This window comes from Solanum lycopersicum, chromosome 12 (assembly GCF_036512215.1).
Source record: "Solanum lycopersicum chromosome 12, SLM_r2.1".
Classification (NCBI taxonomy): domain Eukaryota; kingdom Viridiplantae; phylum Streptophyta; class Magnoliopsida; order Solanales; family Solanaceae; genus Solanum; species Solanum lycopersicum.
In genome coordinates, this window is record NC_090811.1 from 61,520,189 (window position 1) to 61,537,397 (window position 17,209).

Sequence of the window (17,209 nt, forward strand, 5' to 3'; positions counted from 1 at the left end):
ACAGTAATTCAAGCCAGTCTTCGTCACACCGGATCTTCAGGGTGAGCTAACACTTCTAGCTTGGACTGGATCTCCTCCGTCACGTCTTGATGCCTTGAACCTCCGGCACGGACTAGCTTATTATGTATTTTTAGCTTTTAGAATACTCTTAGTTTAGTCATTTGATTGTAGATGTTCTTGTTGTGATGACTTCCAGATTCTGGGGATAATGATAAGTTTTTGAGTTATAGAAGTTGATTATTGATTTTTATGAATGAGTTTAAGTCTTCCGCATTACCTTCTGTTATTATTACATTGAAATGTTAAGGTTAGATTGGTTGATTCGCTCACATAGGAGGGTAAGTGTGGGTGCCAGTCGCAACCCGGTTTGGGTCGTGACACACTGTGAGAGTTAATTTGCAATTGGCAGGGCATGAAAAATGATATATAATAGAAAGTCTTGTCATATATGACTTATACGTAATATCTTGAGAGAACTAATCTCTAGTTGAATTTTCCAAATTTTTATGTAAGGTTAGAGGATACTTAGTCTGATCCACTAAGAAAAGGCCTAAAAAGAAAATGAGTTGATAGATTGTCCAAGGAATGAGACTTTGGTCGAGGACAAGTGATTGTGCCTATAATCCTATTTAGATTACAGGATATCCAATGATCTAGGTTCAAGGAGATCAAACAAAGTCATTAATGATGGTCCAACATTATAGAAACATTTTTATGGTCCATTCTAATGATATGGCAATGTTAAGTAACAAGAATAAGCCATCACCATTTTTTAATGGTTTCTAAGTTTTTTAAAGGGTATGTAAAATAGTGTATCTACGATACAACACATTTATAAATCACATATGTACATATGAAGTGTAAGCTGCTTAAAGGAGAATCTGATAAGATCAGTTCTCTACTCACTTATAAACCAAGACATGTTCATGGCTGAAATGAAAAAAAAAATATAATCAAAAATAGTTCAAAGTTTGAGTGTGTGACTTATATTGTATAGCTATACACCAAAGCTAGAAAGTTCAAAGATATCAAATCTATCGATTGATCGAGTATATCCGATATATGTTCACTAAGGAAACCCATTTATCTTGATGAAATCAATCCTTACTTATCTAGATACAATCATTCCCTATTCATGTGGGAGATACATGTATTGGAAAGGTGTGAACATGAAATGAAGGGTTGTGACTCTCCAAAAGGGTTGTGACTTTGCCGAGGGCTTGTGATCTAAGTGAAAGGTTGTACCTTTTCCAAGGGGTTATGACCTTTACCCTTTGTTGTCTATATATAGAGTGATTTTCACTCATTTTTTCTACATTGAATTCTTACATTCTCTTGCATACCTTTCTAACAAAATAAAAATGACCGATCGTGTCCGTGCATATGATCTGTTGCTGTCATTTTGAGTTTGTTGAAATTATTGAAGTTTGAGGTACCACTACTTGTTTAATTTTTAATCCTTTTTATCTTGCGAGGAATTAATCTACAACCTCGGGGACTTGAGAGGATTAAATTTCTTAAGGACACACAATGAGTTCTGAGAAGTTGGAAATTTCTTCTATTTTTTTCCATCTTTTATTATTTCGGATTTGCTAATCTTAATACAAGAGATAACAATGGTTGGAATAGTGTTTTAGAGGTCATGATTTATACCTTTTTTAATCATTATACACTCTTGAGTAAGGATACATGAACAAAATTCTTGACAGGATTGAGGGGTAAATTACAGCATATCGGAATGCATCCTTGAATCGATTTTTCACTATTGATGAGGTAAAGGAAGTTGTCTACTCAATGCATTTTGATAAGGCGTGAGGTCCATATGGGATGAATATGTAGTTTTTATCAGAGTTTTGGGCTATAATTGGTAAATATGTGATCAATGTGATACTCAGTTTTGTCAATAACAATGGAGTCATTACAGGAAATAATTTTCAGAAAAAATATTTTGATTCCAAAAATGAAGTAATGTGAGCTCGTTTATTATCTAAGACTGCTTTCTTAATGTATTATTACTGATCATATAGTTTGCAAGATGTTGGCAAATCGTATGAAATTTTTCTTGGAGGATTGTGTGGCTAAAGCCCAGGGTGCATTTATTCCTAGAAGATTTTTTCTTTATAATGTCATTATCGCATTTGAGTTCAATCACCATTAAAAGGAAAAACACATGGAAAGACAAGATGTGTTACTTTGAAAATGGATATTAGCAAAGCTTATGATAAAGTGGAGTGGAACTTTTTGAGAAAGATGACGATAAAGATGGAATTTCATCAGATTCGATTACAAATATGATGCAAATGGTTTGCATCTAATGTTGGTAACCATTTTTGTGATATCATACATTACGAGGACATCAACAGGAGGATCCTCTGTCACCACATCTTTTCATCATTGTAGAAGTGGGTTTTTCGGCTTTGGTAAGTACTCATGCGTTCGAAGGAACTCTACATGGAGTGAAAGTCTCTCCCAAAGCTCCACCTATTACTTCTTTTTAGCAGATGAGGCCGTATATTTTTTAAAGATATGGAGTTGGAGTCTAATATTATCAAAAAAATGTTTACTCCTATATAAAACTCTTTTTATAAATTCTTTTTTAAATATATAAAAGACTATAAAAAAAACAAACAAATTAAAATTAAAGAACCACAAAAATTTTCAAAAACACCCTTAAAGTGCTCAAACCAACATGTTGACCTACTAAATGTTTGCATACTTGAAGCTCCTTTTTATAGTTTAGTAAAATATATTAGAAAAAAAATATAATATTTATGAGACCATAAAAACATATTAAATAACAATAAATTTTTGTTATAAAACACCATTTTTATAGAAATTAAATTCACAACATGATTCTTACATCTATGATAAAAATAAAAGTACAAGTCTCTCTAGGTACTAGAAGGAAAATACAATTCCAAACACTAAATATAAAAAAACATAGAGCAAACTTATTGCTGGTGCATACTATTATAGAACTCCATAATATATTTGATACCAAAGTCCTAGCCCCTGTAACTTTCATATGAGATTGACAATGCATTTTTGAAGTTTCAAGCTTTCTATAAAAAAAAACACATATATAGTGAAATGTCAGTAGCTATATATACGGTTCTCAAAGCAAAAAAAGAAAAAAAATGTATTTATTGTTTACGAAGTGGGTACCAGCAGAAAGCGATTCTTGTAGTACCCAACCATTTTCTCTTGTTCCAAGACTTTTGTTTGCTTATATCCGTCAAGATTGTTCATTTCCTATGAGATGATTAATTCAACACAATTAAAATAGAATAATAATGCAGGAAGAATCCCATTTTAACGCCACAGAATTGGGATAATACTGCACACCAAAGGGGTGTAATGTATGAAGAGAACCTAACACAAATATCAGTGGTTGATTCCACGACTTGAACTTATATATGTAACATGTTATGTTGATTAGACTCTTAAAAAATGTAAATGCGTGCATTAGAAGAGAAGACTCTGTGCAACTCAAGACTTACAAGTAACAAAAGACAACTTTACGGTTTTTTCAAGGCTTACCTTCATTATAAAGCACATAAATTATACATGAAAAATGAACCAACCAACTAGCCTTGAAGTTTACGCTATCACCAAAGGAAAGAAATGCAATTTTAACAAGCCTTAGTCTCTATGTTTTCTAGCGGAAAGTCATGGACCCTTTTCTATTGTGATGAACATTCTAGTATACAACATCTAATACAACTAAATTAATCTTAAAAATAATAAAACTTCTAATATAATATAAATATATTAATCATACGTTTCACTCCAAATGGAATATAAGTCATACCTCAATCCACTTGGCTAGCTTAGGCCTCCCGGTTGTGATGTCATAGTTAAACCCCTCTGGCATAAAAACATGGAACCTTTCGACAAATGGAGCATATATTATGTCAACCTAGCACAACAAAGTTTTCATATCAGCAAAAACTTCTATGAAGTTTGAAATTCTTGGGAAAAAGTAAAACCACACTACTTTGTACTACTTGTTGAGTATGTTTTTGGAAAATGCTACCATCTCACTTGGAACATTATCGGAGAGAAAAAGAAAATGAAAGATAGTAATGACCTGACTGAGTTGACCAAGGAAGAAAGGCCCATCGTCAAATTTGTGGAGAGCTTTTTCTAGGTAATCAAATTGTACACCTGGTAAATGTGTGAATACCGTTAACTTACATAAGAAACATTTAACAAACAAAACATAATGAGTTTCAACAAACAAATGCTCAATTCTCACCAGCCTGTGTCCGTGCATCTTTTGCGAACGATTTGTATACTTCTGGGACGAATGTAGTGTCACTATAAGCTATCAATTCTTCAACAAATTTTCGCTTTTCCTGGTCCTGCATTAGTTGGCCAATATTTTTTTTAATCAATTTACATCTTAAGATTTCCCTAGACAAAAAGGATCATATTGAAATTTCACATCTTACATCTGGCAAGAATGATGGTCCTTCAAAGTTACAATCAACATATTTAACCAGAACCAAACTCTCTCCCGTCACTTTGTTGTTGTGCTCTAGGGAAGGCACCTGTGAAGAGTAGAAAATATATATAACCATCCACGTAAAATGAGATGCATGCTCTCCTAATGAATTAAACATTCACTTTCATCAATCATATGAAAGATAAGACTTGAACATGTATGCACTAGCTTAGTCAATAATAATTGAATACAGAGAGAAAGAGAAATCCCTTTCCCAAAAATTTATGGACATTTTATTCAAGAGTTTTCTTACAATTTACAACAAGGCCAAATTCCTCTGTCAAAGTACTAGCTCAAGATTTCAAATACAATTGAATTGGGTTATTAAAAATGAAAGGCGGTATTGTAAAAAATTACCTTATTTTTGGGGTAAACTTTTTCCTTGTACCAATCAGGCCTATTCTGAAGATCAATTGGAACTAACTTTATCATGTCTTGTAAACCCTACAATTCAAAATATTAGAAAGTTTATCTAGACAGGTATAAGAACATCGGGGCTGAATAATTTCAACAATAATAGAAATTACTTCCAACAATGAAAATAACGAACGACATACATAAAATTAACAATTCTAATTTGTAGCACTTCCTTTTTGAGGAGGATAGAACTTTTGAGCTATGGGTTAATCCAAACTGAATATTTTTGACATAGAATGTGAATGTGTAAACTAAAAATCATCAAAATTTTAACGAATATTAATATCAAAGAGAAGACCCATGGCTTTTTGTAGATAAGAGTTTTATACGATGAATTGAAGTGTTATATCTATTTTCAAGAATTTCTTCTCTCCGGTTGAGTAGCAAGAAACTCCTTGTAAAGGGTTCCAACCCTATCTGAATTCTAAGAAGTTGTTGGTTTTCATCAATCTTTGACACTAGTATTTACTACACCTAGTAAAGGGGCTTCTTCTTGTTGCACGTAGTGTATTCGTAAATACGAAAACAAAATTGAGAAATACTCCCTCTTTTTTATTTTACGTGGCAGCATTTCACTGCACATGAAATTTGAAAAAGAAATGAACCTATATAAAAAATATCTTTCGACATTTGATCTTATGCATATCATGACATTTTTATGGCTATAAATATATGCAATTATGAGTAAAATGGTAAGTTCAAGTTTAAAGAGTCTCCAAATATAGAAAGTTGTCCTTTTTTTAAGAACAACTTACTTAGAGAAAAGCTCGGTAAATAAGAATAGAGGAAGTGGTATAAAGGCAAACCTTAACATTCCTGGTAATCCACACACGTTGAGAATAGGGGCATTGATAATTGATATACAACCTTCAGACAACACAATCAACTCAGATCACAATCTTCAGTCAGAGAAATGAAACCATAATGATGAGAAAAACACATTATTCAAAAGGAAGACAAACACCTTATTTTCTTATGGAAGACAAGAAGGAAATAAGAGAAAATATTTAATCAAACCTGGTAGTTCCATCGAAGAGTGATGGGGGCTGGGAAGTAGAATCCAGAGATGGTGGTAGAAGGTCTTGTACACTCCTGTCCGAATAAAAGAATAACCCCATGAACATCCATATCAAAAGCAAACAAAAATATACAATTTGCATACAACATACATAAACAACTATTAATCCTATATATAAAACCAATGGTCTTGTTGAATCACATACACAAATACAAACCCCAAACCCCACCTCTCGCTTTATCATCTTTTTTCTTTTTTTCTAATGTCCAATCGACTAGTTCCCTGAGATAACTCCGACCACCACCAACAACAACCATTACTAGGTAACACTTCATCTTCTTCATTACATGTAAAAGTTACTCAACTCAAATATCCTATGGATAAAGAAATTAACTTTGTAGCTAACTGAACTCCTCATAAGACCATTAATTAGTAGATCACTCAAAACTAAAGCAGGACATCAAAAACATGGACAATTTCATATGGCATCCAATATAAGGACTTTTACACTAATTATCACGATTCATCAAGATCCATTTCCTCTCCCTTGTCTGCTAACTTGTAGGGGTCAGACCCCCACAAAGGGAATTTTATATGGAAACCACTATCTATTGTTGTACTTAAATTGTATCTTGCTATTTTATTGTTTTATTTATAATGAAATCTTGCTTTAGATACTTTTTATTTTGAATCTAGAGTCAATAAGAAAGAATCCTCGCTACCCTACCCAACATTCAAAACAACAAATGGACCTCGAACATAACTCAATCCCTTAATCGGAACTTCTGTAAATGATTATAGTTAATTACTAGCTATTTTGAACAAATTAAATACATTTGATTAACAATTAACAAAAACTTAAGCAAATAAAGACTTACGGGGAAGCCATTGATAATTGCTTTTTCTTGAATGGAAGAGGACTTAGAAGGAGTACAGGTTGTGTGAGCAACATATTGACAAAGTGAAGGGCTCATTTTCTATTAAATACTATTCAAATGTCTAGTACATTTTCCAAAGCATTAAATTTAATATATTCAAGGGCATTATAGTAATTAAAACTATTATTTATTATTTCTAAAGGTGTGTGTCAAATAATTAGTAGAAAACTATTGTTAGCCAAATGGAGTATTTCATAATTTTAATTTTTATACCAATATGATATAGGAAAAATTCATCCTAAAATTTGTATCAAAATTAATTATTTGTTATAATTCTTACCAAATAATAAACTCAATCAATTTTTCTGTTTGTTTGATAGAAGACGACCAATTTTTGCATACTACCTGTAGGATTTTTTTTATTGGTAATTATATAAATTTTTTTAAAGTATACTATTATGGATAAATTATATTATTATATTTAGCAATTCATTTTTTTTAAAAAGTCTAAAAATGTACTTGATCAGTATTTAAAGGACAAAATATAAATCTACTTTCACTAAATACACAAGAATTATGGCTATCAATTCACAAAATAATGAGAAAATGAAGGAAATTTCTAATGTATGTGTAAGGTCCATGTAAGAAGTTTCTTGGGCTCGGCTGGCTATTATAGGAGTTTTATCGAAGGATTCTCATCTATCTCTTCTCCTTTGACCAAGCTAACTCAGAAGATGGTCAAATTTCAATGGTTTGAAGCTTGTGAGAAAAGCTTTCAAGAGTTGAAAAAAAGACTGACTACCGCTCTGGTTTTGACCTTAACAGAGGGTACTCAAGCCTTTGTGGTATATGGTAATGCATCAAAAGTTCGCTTGGGTTGTGTATAGATGCAGAATGGCAAGGTCATAACTTATGCCTCTAGATAGCTGAAGGTTCACGAGAAAAATGATACAACTCATAACTTAGAGTTCGTTGCAATAGTGATTGCTTTAAAGATATGGCATCACTATTTTTATGGTGCTCATGTTGATATATGCACTCACAAGAGCCTTCAATATGTGTTCACCTAGAAAGATCTCAACCTCCGACGGAGAAGATCGTTGGAATTATTCAAGGATTATTACATGAGTATTCTTTACCACCCAGGTAAGGCTAATGTGGTTGCAAATGCCTGAAGCTAAAGATGTGCACAGGCTTGCACGTTTGGGAGTCCGACTTATGGATTCCACAAAGGAGGCATAATGTGACTAATGGGGCTGAGTCGTCCTTAGTGTAAGAGGTGAAAGAGAAGCAAGATCAAGACCCTATTTTACTTGATTTGAAGGAAAGTGTCCATAACCAAAGAGTATTGACTTTTCAACAAGAGGGAGATGGTGTGTTGAAGTACCAAGGCAGATTATGTGTACCTAATGTGGATAGACTCCAAGATAGGATCTTGCAGGTGGCTCATTTACAGAAATTCCATTCATCCGGGTTCTACCAAGATGTACCGCGACTTGAGAGAGGTATATTGGTGGGAAGGCATGAAGAATAATATTTCTAAGTTTGTTGCCAAGTGCTCAAATTGCCAACAAGTGAAAGTAAAACACCAAAATCTTGGAGGTTTAGCTCAGAATATAGAACTTACGGTAAAGACTACCTATTTTTCGAGGATTATGCTAAGTTTTACATTCAAGAAGTGGTAAGACTTGATGGAGTTTCGGTCTCCATTATTTCATATTGAGTTACACAATTTACTGCACAACTCTGGAAATCCTTCCTGAGAGGTTTATTAATGGATATCCAGACCTGAGAAGATATGTTAATGACTTGTGTGATCAATTTTGAAGAGAAATTGGGTTGATCACATAACTCTCATTGAGTTCGTTTATAACATTAGTTACATTCGAGAATCCAAATGTATCTATGTGAAACTCTTTACAGGAGAAGGTGCAGATCTTTTATTGGGTAGTTCGAAGTTGGTGAAGAAGGGTTGATGGAACCAAATATAGAGAAGGTGAAAGTGATTCTAGAACGGTTGAAGACAACACAAAGTCGCGAAAAGTTCTACACATACATTTGGAGAAGACCATTAGAGTATGAGGTAGACGATTGGGTGTATCTTAAGATTTCGCCCATGAAATAAGTTATGAGTTTTTTTAAGAAGGGGAAACTTAGTCCTTGGTATATATGACCTTATAGAATCTCGAAGAGAGTAAGCAATGTGACTTATGACTTGGAACCGCCCCAAGAGCTAGAAGCGGTTCATCCGGTATTCCATATTTCTATTTTGAAGAAATGATTGGACGATCCTTCATTGCTAGTACCCACGGAGAATGTTGAGATTAAGGATAACCTACGCAATGAAGAGGTTCCTGTTTAGATTTTGGATCGTCAAGTTCGCAAGTTGAGGATAAAGGAAGTTGATTCAGTCAAGTTCCTTGGAGAAACCAATTCATTGAAGAGGGTACTTGGGAAGTTGAGGAGGATATGAAAAATACATATCCATAACTCTTTGAATCCGGAGAGAATGCATATCAAGGTACCAAATTCTACTTAGTACTTTATAAGGCTAATGTATAAGAATGTTATTCTTTGATTTTGTTTGTTGAGTGCCGAAATCATGTTACTACCCTTAGCTTAGTGAAAAAATTCTCATTCGGAAACGAATGTTCTCAACGGAGAGATATTGTACCATCTCGTAACTTGAATTAACTAAGGTAAATATAAAAAAACAAGAATAATCAATTTCGAGAATAAGTAAGAAAATCTGGAAAATTTCCAGCTTTCGAAAGGGTGTTTTAACAATTTTCAAAAGGCCATAACTTCTAGATTAGGAGGATTTTGGATGAGTTATTTATATTTATGGAAATCTCTTGGGAATATCTTTCCATGGACACCACGTCTGTGAAATTCCGAGATCGTATGAGGGAGATATGACATTCAGAAGTTGGGTTGTTGGACTGAGAAAAGTCCAATCCGGATTTTAGCAAGAGCAAAGTTTTCTTTCCATCCTATTATTTCCTAATTCGGTTTAAGGTTATATTAGGGGTAAAAAAAAGTACCAAATCAGCTTCATAAAATTTAGAATGATTAGAGCTAGGGAGAAAAAAAGAAAAGAATTGGAAGACCAAGAATCGTTCAAGAACGCCAAGATCGTTGTGTAAACTTCGTCGGAGGTGACCCCTATTAAGGTATGTGAGATCATTAATTGTTATTTTCTTTCACACATACTCCAAATTGATTCAATTCAGCAATTTAGAGTTATTTGAACGAAAATCTTGAAGTTCTTGATGAAAAGTTGTGAAGTTCTTGTTGGTTGAAGTGTAGTTGATATCTAGTAGTTTTGATTCATGTTTTCGAACTGTTTTTGGGTTTAATCTATTGGGTAATGAGGTATTTAGGGATCCTAAGGTTTTGGGGTGGGATTCATGGATGTTTAGGAGGTTTAGAGATGAAAAACGGATCAAAGGTACCGTCAGATAACTTTTGGGGCGATCTCTTGCCAGAGCACCTCAGGGAAGCCTCTGCATGACAAGCCCTGGTGCACCGCGCCTCTCAAAGCGCCCCAGACCAGGGTCTGTCCGGTAGTCCCTGGCGCCTCTCAGAGCGCCACGACCCCATGGAGACCCCGTTCTTTAACTATCTCTTCGTATTAGTTCCTATGTGATGTACCTATCATTTCTAGTTTATTCCAACACTCTAAAGTACATCTAAACATCATGTAATCATTCAAAAACATGAGATCGTGATCCTTGAATCCATAATTCAATTCAAGGAAAGTTAAGATCAAAGTCAAGGAAGTTAAAGTTTTAGTTTAAAGGTTATGAAGCAATCCACAATAACTTCTTAAAGTTTTCAAAGAGTTTTAAAACAATCATTTTAACTTTGTTTTAAGTCTGAAGTTACAAGTCAAAAAAAAGAGTAAAGAGTTGAGTTAAATTCTCAAACCTATAAGGGAACTAAGTATTCCCTAAGAGTTAAAAAGTTTCAAGTTAAGTAAAAAGAAAGAGTTGAGTTCATCTCTCTATGTTTTAAGGGGGAATAAGTATTTAAATGTTTTGCATTTAAGTAAAAAATGAAACTAAGAAGTTCCAAAAGTGTTTTGAACTAAAAAGGGGAACATTAATTCCAAAACGAGCTTTAAATCTAAAGGTTTCAGTAAATTATCTCAACCAAAAGGACAGGAGTTTGATTAAAAACATGAGCTAAAGTACATTGTGGGAGTAGTATTGAGCGCCGATGTGGGGATGAGAGTTCAGATAACTCAAGTCCCAATGTAAACAATGTGGGCATCATATGGTATTAACGTGCCATACTTTTTAGATGACCACGTCAATTAGCTAGTGGATCCATTCGGTATAGGATGTCAAATATGACGACAAAGTATAGACAATTTGGCAGCGTGGGCAAGACGATATATCACCACATAGGCTCATCGTGGTGGATGTCGGTAAGAGAATCTCCTACAGAAATTATATTACATTCATATATAAGTAATGTTGAGTTTATTATTGTTATTTCTTAAATGAACTGAGAGTTACATTATTTTATCAGTTTTGTTAGAAATAAATTCTGTTTTGTTTTGGTCTAGTCTTTAGGGAGTAATTTAAATTGTGGGTGTTATCTAGTTTAGGAGAAAATCTTGTGAGATAGTTCCTTGATTTTAGCTTAACTGTGTTATGGTTTTGCTTATAAAACAAAGACATTATCACAACAATTAGTGACATCAAATCAATAAGAATTCCTTTGCTTGTTCAACCTCTTCTCTTCTCTGTCAACTTCTACTTCCAGATTTTTTTTCTATTAGTGGTATCAGAGCGAGAAAAAATTTGACGTGAAAATAAAATAAAATAAACAAAATTGCAGCAACTCAAACTCTTTTCTTCTTTCTTTGTAACTTATGGTATCAAAAATTAAATATTTGCAAGAATCTCTTCCATGCTTTGATTGTCATTATGACCATTGGACTACGCTGATGGAAAACTTCTTACGGTCGAAGGAATATTGGCCAATTGTTGAGGATGGCATCGACACTCCGACCGAAGGCAAAACTTTATCGAATGCTTAAAAGGTAGAGTTCGAAGCAAGAAAACTGAAAGATTTGAAAGCGAATAATATTTCTTTCAGTCTATCGATCGTTCAATCCTAGAAACTATTCTTTGCAAAGAAACTTCTAAGGATATTAGGGATTCTATGAAGAAAAAATATCAAGGCTCTGATAGAGTGAAGCGTGCACTACTTCAAGCCTTGAGAAAGAATTTTGAGACTTTGCAGATGAAGGAAGGAGAGTCCGTAGTGAGTTACTACGTGATAACAATGGAGATCAGCAACAAAATGCAATTCCATGGCGAGGAGATGAAAGACGTCAAAATTGTTGAGAAGATATTGTGCTCTTTGACACCGAAGTATGATTATGTCGTTTGCTCCATTGAGGATTCAAAAGACATCGATGCTTTATCTCTTGACAAATTGCAAGGTTCCTTGTTGGTGCATGAGCAAAAAATAAACCGCAACAACTTCCGAGGAGCAAGCTTTGAAGGCTTCTACTTATATTTCTTCCAATCCTAGGGAAAGGGTAGAGGTAGAGCAAGAGGAAGAGGAAGAGAGAGAGGAGATCGAGGAAATAGAGATGGAGGCAAGAAAGATGGCAACCGGAACTTTAGAGCCAATGATGACCACAAAAAAGGCAGAGGACGAGATTTTGATAAATCTGAGGTAGAATGTTATCCTTGTCATAAATTTGGTCATTATCATTCTAAATGTTATACTAGGCTGCCTAATAAACAAGAAGAAAAATCAAATTTTGCCGAGAACAAGGAAGGAGAAACCTTGTTAATGGCAGTTCAAGCGGAAAGCGAGACTGAGGAACAAGTTGTTTGGTACGTGGATACAGGTTGCAGTAACCACATGAGTGGAAGTAAGTCTTCTTTTTCTTATTTGAATGAAAGCTTCCGGTCGACAGTTAGTTTTGGTGATCTCTCAACCATGAATGTGATGGGAAAGGGTAATATAAATTTTAGAACAAAGAATGGGTGTGTGGAAATCATATCTAATGTATTCTATGTTCCTGATTTGAAAATCAATCTGTTGAGTGCTGGTCAATTGTTAGAAAAAGGATATGTCATCACTTTACAAAATGATTCATGTGAAATTTATGATCCTACTAATGGTGTTATTGCTATTGTGAAGATGAGTCAAAACAGGTTGTTCCCCTTTGAAGATTAAAAATGTTCAATCTTGCTTTAGGGAGGAAGTGAAAAACGCTTCATGGTTGTGGCATTTTCGATATGGTCACTTGAACTTTGGAGGCTTAAAGATCCTTCAAAGGAAGAGTATGGTGATTGGGCTTCCCCAAATCATTGTTCCCTCCCAAGTGTGTGAAGAATGTGTTGTTGGCAAAAAACATCGTTCTCAGTTTTCCAAAAGTAAGTCATGGAGAGCCAAGGAGGTGTTAAGGCTGGTACACTCGGATATTTGTGGACCAATAAATCTGATTTCTCATAGAGGTAAAAAGTATTTTATTACCTTTATTGACGATTATTCCAGGAAGACTTGGGTGTATATTCTGCAGGAAAAGTCAGAGTTTTTTAATATATTTAAAAGCTTCAAAGCATGTGTGGAGAATAATACTGGAAGGACCATTATGAACCTTCGGACAGATTGTGGAGGAGAATATATCTCTAAGGCATTTTTTGAATTTTGTGAGACTTGTGGATTTCGAAAGGATCTCACAACAGCATATACACCGCAACAAAACAATGTGGTGGAGAGGAAAAATAGAAGAATTCTCAACATGGTTTGTAGCTTGCTGGCTCGAGGAAGAGTGCCAAAGTAATTTTGGCCAGAAGCAGTAAATTGGAGCATCCACATCTTGAATAGAAGTCCCACTTTTGCTCTTCGAGATGTGACGCCTGAGGAAGCTTGGAGTGGAAGCAAAGTGACAGTAGACCTCTTCAAAATATTTGGGTGCATTGCTTATGTGCATGTCCCAGAAGCAAAAAGGAAAAAGCTTGATGATAGAGATGAGAAATGTTTTCTTGGTGTTAGCGAGGAATCCAAGGCATAGAAGTTGTTCAATCTAATGAAAAAGAAGGTTGTGACCAGCAGAGATGTTGTTTTTGATGAAGAGAGCACTTGGGATTGGAATATGCAGCATTCGACTCTTATCTTAATTGATAATGAAGTCGAAAAAGCAGTTGCAATGCCCAAAATTTCTGAAGTTTCTATTCCAGCAATTGCAAAAATTTTACCCTCAACTTTAGAAGAAAATGATGCAGCGGACCAGTCTCTTCTTCGAGCTCGTAGAAGGCCAGTACGGATGATGGATTATGAGGTAACAGGAATTGATATTAATAAAGATGTTTCCCACTTTGCATTGTTTGAAAATTGTGATCCAACATCTTTTGAGAATGCTGTCAAAGAGGATAAATGGAGGAAAGCCATGGATGATGAGATCGATGCTATTGAAAGAAATGACACCTGGGAGTTAACAGATCTTCCAAAGGGACACTAAACCATTGGTGTCAAATGGGTCTACAAGACAAAACTGAAAGAAAATGGTGAAATTGACAAGCATAAGGCGCGATTGGTGGCTAAGGGATACAAACAGGAGTATTCTGTGGACTACACTGAAGTTTTTGCTCTAGTTGCAAGGCATGACACCATCAGAATGGTAATTGCTTATGCGGCACAAAATTCGTGATCTATCTTCCAGTTGGATGTCAAATCATCATTTCTACATGGATATGTGGAGGAAGAGAGGTCTATGATGAATTAATTTGAGATGTCCGATCTTGGTATGATGCATTACTTTCTTGGTTTGGAAGTAGTGCAATCTGATGAGGAAATATTTGTTTCCCAAAAGAAATATGTGCGGGAGATTTTAGAGTGATTTAATATGAAGAATTGCAATCCCGCTAATACTCCGGTTGAGTTTTGTCTGAAACTAAACAAAGTTGAAAGAGGGAACATGGTAGACAACACACTTTACAGGAAAATTGTGAGCAGTTTGATGTATCTAACCGCCACTTGGCCCGACATCATGTATGCTGTAAGTCTCATAAGCTGATATACGGAGAGCCCAACTGAAATTCACCTGCTAGCTGCCAAGAGAATCCTTCGCTACTTCCAAGGAACTAAGAATTTTGGTTTGTTTTACAAAAGGGGTGAGAAATCTGATTTGCTTGGTGTTGCTGATAGTGATTATGCAGGAGATCAAGACGATAGGAAGAGCACTTCAGGCTATGTTTTTATGCTAGGCACAGGGGCTATTTCGTGGTCTTCCAGGAAGCAAAAAATTGTTACTTTATCGACTACTAAAGCAGAATTTGTTACTGCTGCAGCTTGTGCTTATCAAGCTGTTTGGTTGAAAGAATCCTTGAAGAACTACAGTTCAAACAAGAAAGAGCAATTGTAATTTTCTGCGACAACAATTCTGCCATCAATCTATCAAAAAATCTTGTGTCACATGGAAGAAGCAGGCACATTGATGTGAGGTTTTATTTTTTACGAGATCTCAACGATGAAAGGAACAATAGAGTTGAAATATTGTCGAAGTAAAGATCGACTAGCTTATATTTTTACGAAACATCTCAAATTGTTTTCTTTAAAAAATCTGAGAAGGTCATTAGGACTTTGCATCAGTTTAACGTAGGGTATTAGAAATAAATTCTATTTTGTTTTGTCCTAGTCTTTAGAGAGTAATTTAAATCGTGTGTGTTATCTAGTTTAGGAGAAAATCTTGTGAGATAGTTCCTTGATTTTATCTTAACTTTGTTATGTTTTTGCTTATAAAACAAAGACTGCATCGCAGCAATTAGGGACATTAAATCATTAAAAATTCCTTTGCTTGTTCAACCTCTTTCTCTTCTCTGTCGACTTTTACTTCCAGATTTTTTTTTCTATTAACTTTATATATATATATATATATATATATTACATATGTCCTTATTGTTTTATATTTGAGTTGTTATCTTATGAGTTGAGCAATGCCAAAGTGAGTTCATCCTTACTCCATTTCAAGCTTTATAGTTGTACTTAATATTCCAACAACCATACTCATACATTGAATATACTAATATCAGTTGGCCAACATCGTTTAATAATGCAGATGCAGGTAACCAAGATCAGCACGCAATGCTTCGTCGATTCATATTGAGCTCTAGAGTCAATGGTGAGCCTTCTTGCATTTTGGAGGACATCCTTTTCATTTGATTTACTAGTATAGTTTTTAGGATGTTATGTGTATGTCCCAACATCAATCTTTGTCAGTTTAGAGTCTTCGTAGATAGTTAATAGTTTGGTTTAGAATCTATTTCACTTGTTGAGACTTAAGTGCAATTTTGGACAGATTATTTATATGAAGTATTTCCTTTGAACATGTTTTATTCTTGTTTAAGGTGAGTGTAGTCTTCCGGTGAGTTCAGTAAGCCAGGACAAGGGTCCGTTTGGGGGCCAGTAATGGTCTAAAAGTGCCAACCACATCTAGGATGTAGGCTCTAGCCATGACATTTACGAATGAAATATGACAATTAAAATCCTCCGCTAATTAATCTGTGGTCCCTACTTAGCCTAATTAATTGATCCAGTTCTGAAAAGAAAAGGACTATAAGTATTTTTTCAGTTTACAAATAAATCATTTTTTACTTCTATTAGTTTAAAAGAGAAAAAACTTGCTTATTTTCTTAAAGAAGGGAGAAGAAAATAACGCGTTTCTTTGTTTCCTTAGAATATGAAAGAAGTAAATAATAGTGTTCAATGGTTACTAGAGATTACTAATGGTGTTTATTGGTTGTTCAGTACCTTTAATGTTTAATGACTGTCTAGATTCATTTAGCTTTTTTTTTTTAAATGAAAATTCAGGTAATAGCTTTTTGAAATATTTGTTCTAAATTTCATGGGTAAGAAAGATCTTCGTAAAAGAGCAGAATAATAATTTGATAAATACAACCCAATGTACACTAATTAATTCTAATCTCAATTTAATTTAAAGTATACTAGTTTATTATATGAATACAAATCACTGAATACAAGATGAATACGAACTAATGTATATATAATGTAGTTACCGTATACACAACAAAATATGATGTACAATTAATGATTAAACTTTACAATGTGTCATATTAATTTCATTCTTGTATTCATTATAGTAATAACTAATACGTATAATTGATGGTAATATTCTTATGTATACAATACAAAATTTATGTATGCATGCTACAATTAGTGTATACATCAATAAAATTTACACGTTTATTTTTATGAATACTTTTTTGTGTATGCAATTTCTTTTTTTATGTATACATTATGTAATCGCAAATTTAATTATTGTATAATTTATGCATATTTATTATTACAGTTTCGAATAAAATTCAATTTAATATTATTTGATTAATTATTATCGAT

At 34.0% G+C, this 17,209-nt stretch overlaps 2 protein-coding genes across 3 annotated transcripts; one reads left to right on the top strand and one right to left on the bottom strand.

Moving 5' to 3' along the window:
- Nucleotides 1-2,856: 2,856 nt before the first annotated feature.
- Nucleotides 2,857-6,873, bottom strand: LOC112940020 (glutathione S-transferase L1-like). Of its 2 annotated transcripts, XM_010315999.3 has the most exons (10): nt 6,821-6,873; nt 5,942-6,016; nt 5,731-5,791; nt 4,865-4,951; nt 4,455-4,553; nt 4,259-4,364; nt 4,091-4,167; nt 3,812-3,919; nt 3,166-3,252; nt 2,857-3,062 (listed from the first exon to the last, which is right to left on the bottom strand). In XM_010315999.3, exons 1-10 carry the CDS (start codon nt 6,829-6,831, stop codon nt 3,054-3,056), a joined length of 720 nt encoding a protein of 239 aa, XP_010314301.1. In that variant the 5' UTR covers nt 6,832-6,873; the 3' UTR covers nt 2,857-3,053. The 2 variants fall into 2 exon arrangements, with proteins under 2 accessions (XP_010314301.1, XP_069148562.1); XM_069292461.1 differs by lacking the exon at nt 5,942-6,016.
- A 7,898-nt stretch (nt 6,874-14,771) lies between these two features.
- Nucleotides 14,772-15,218, top strand: LOC138340487 (secreted RxLR effector protein 161-like). Its single transcript, XM_069292212.1, has 2 exons — nt 14,772-14,801; nt 14,880-15,218. The coding sequence occupies exons 1-2, from the start codon at nt 14,772-14,774 to the stop codon at nt 15,216-15,218; spliced, it is 369 nt and encodes a 122-aa protein (XP_069148313.1).
- Nucleotides 15,219-17,209: the final 1,991 nt, after the last annotated feature.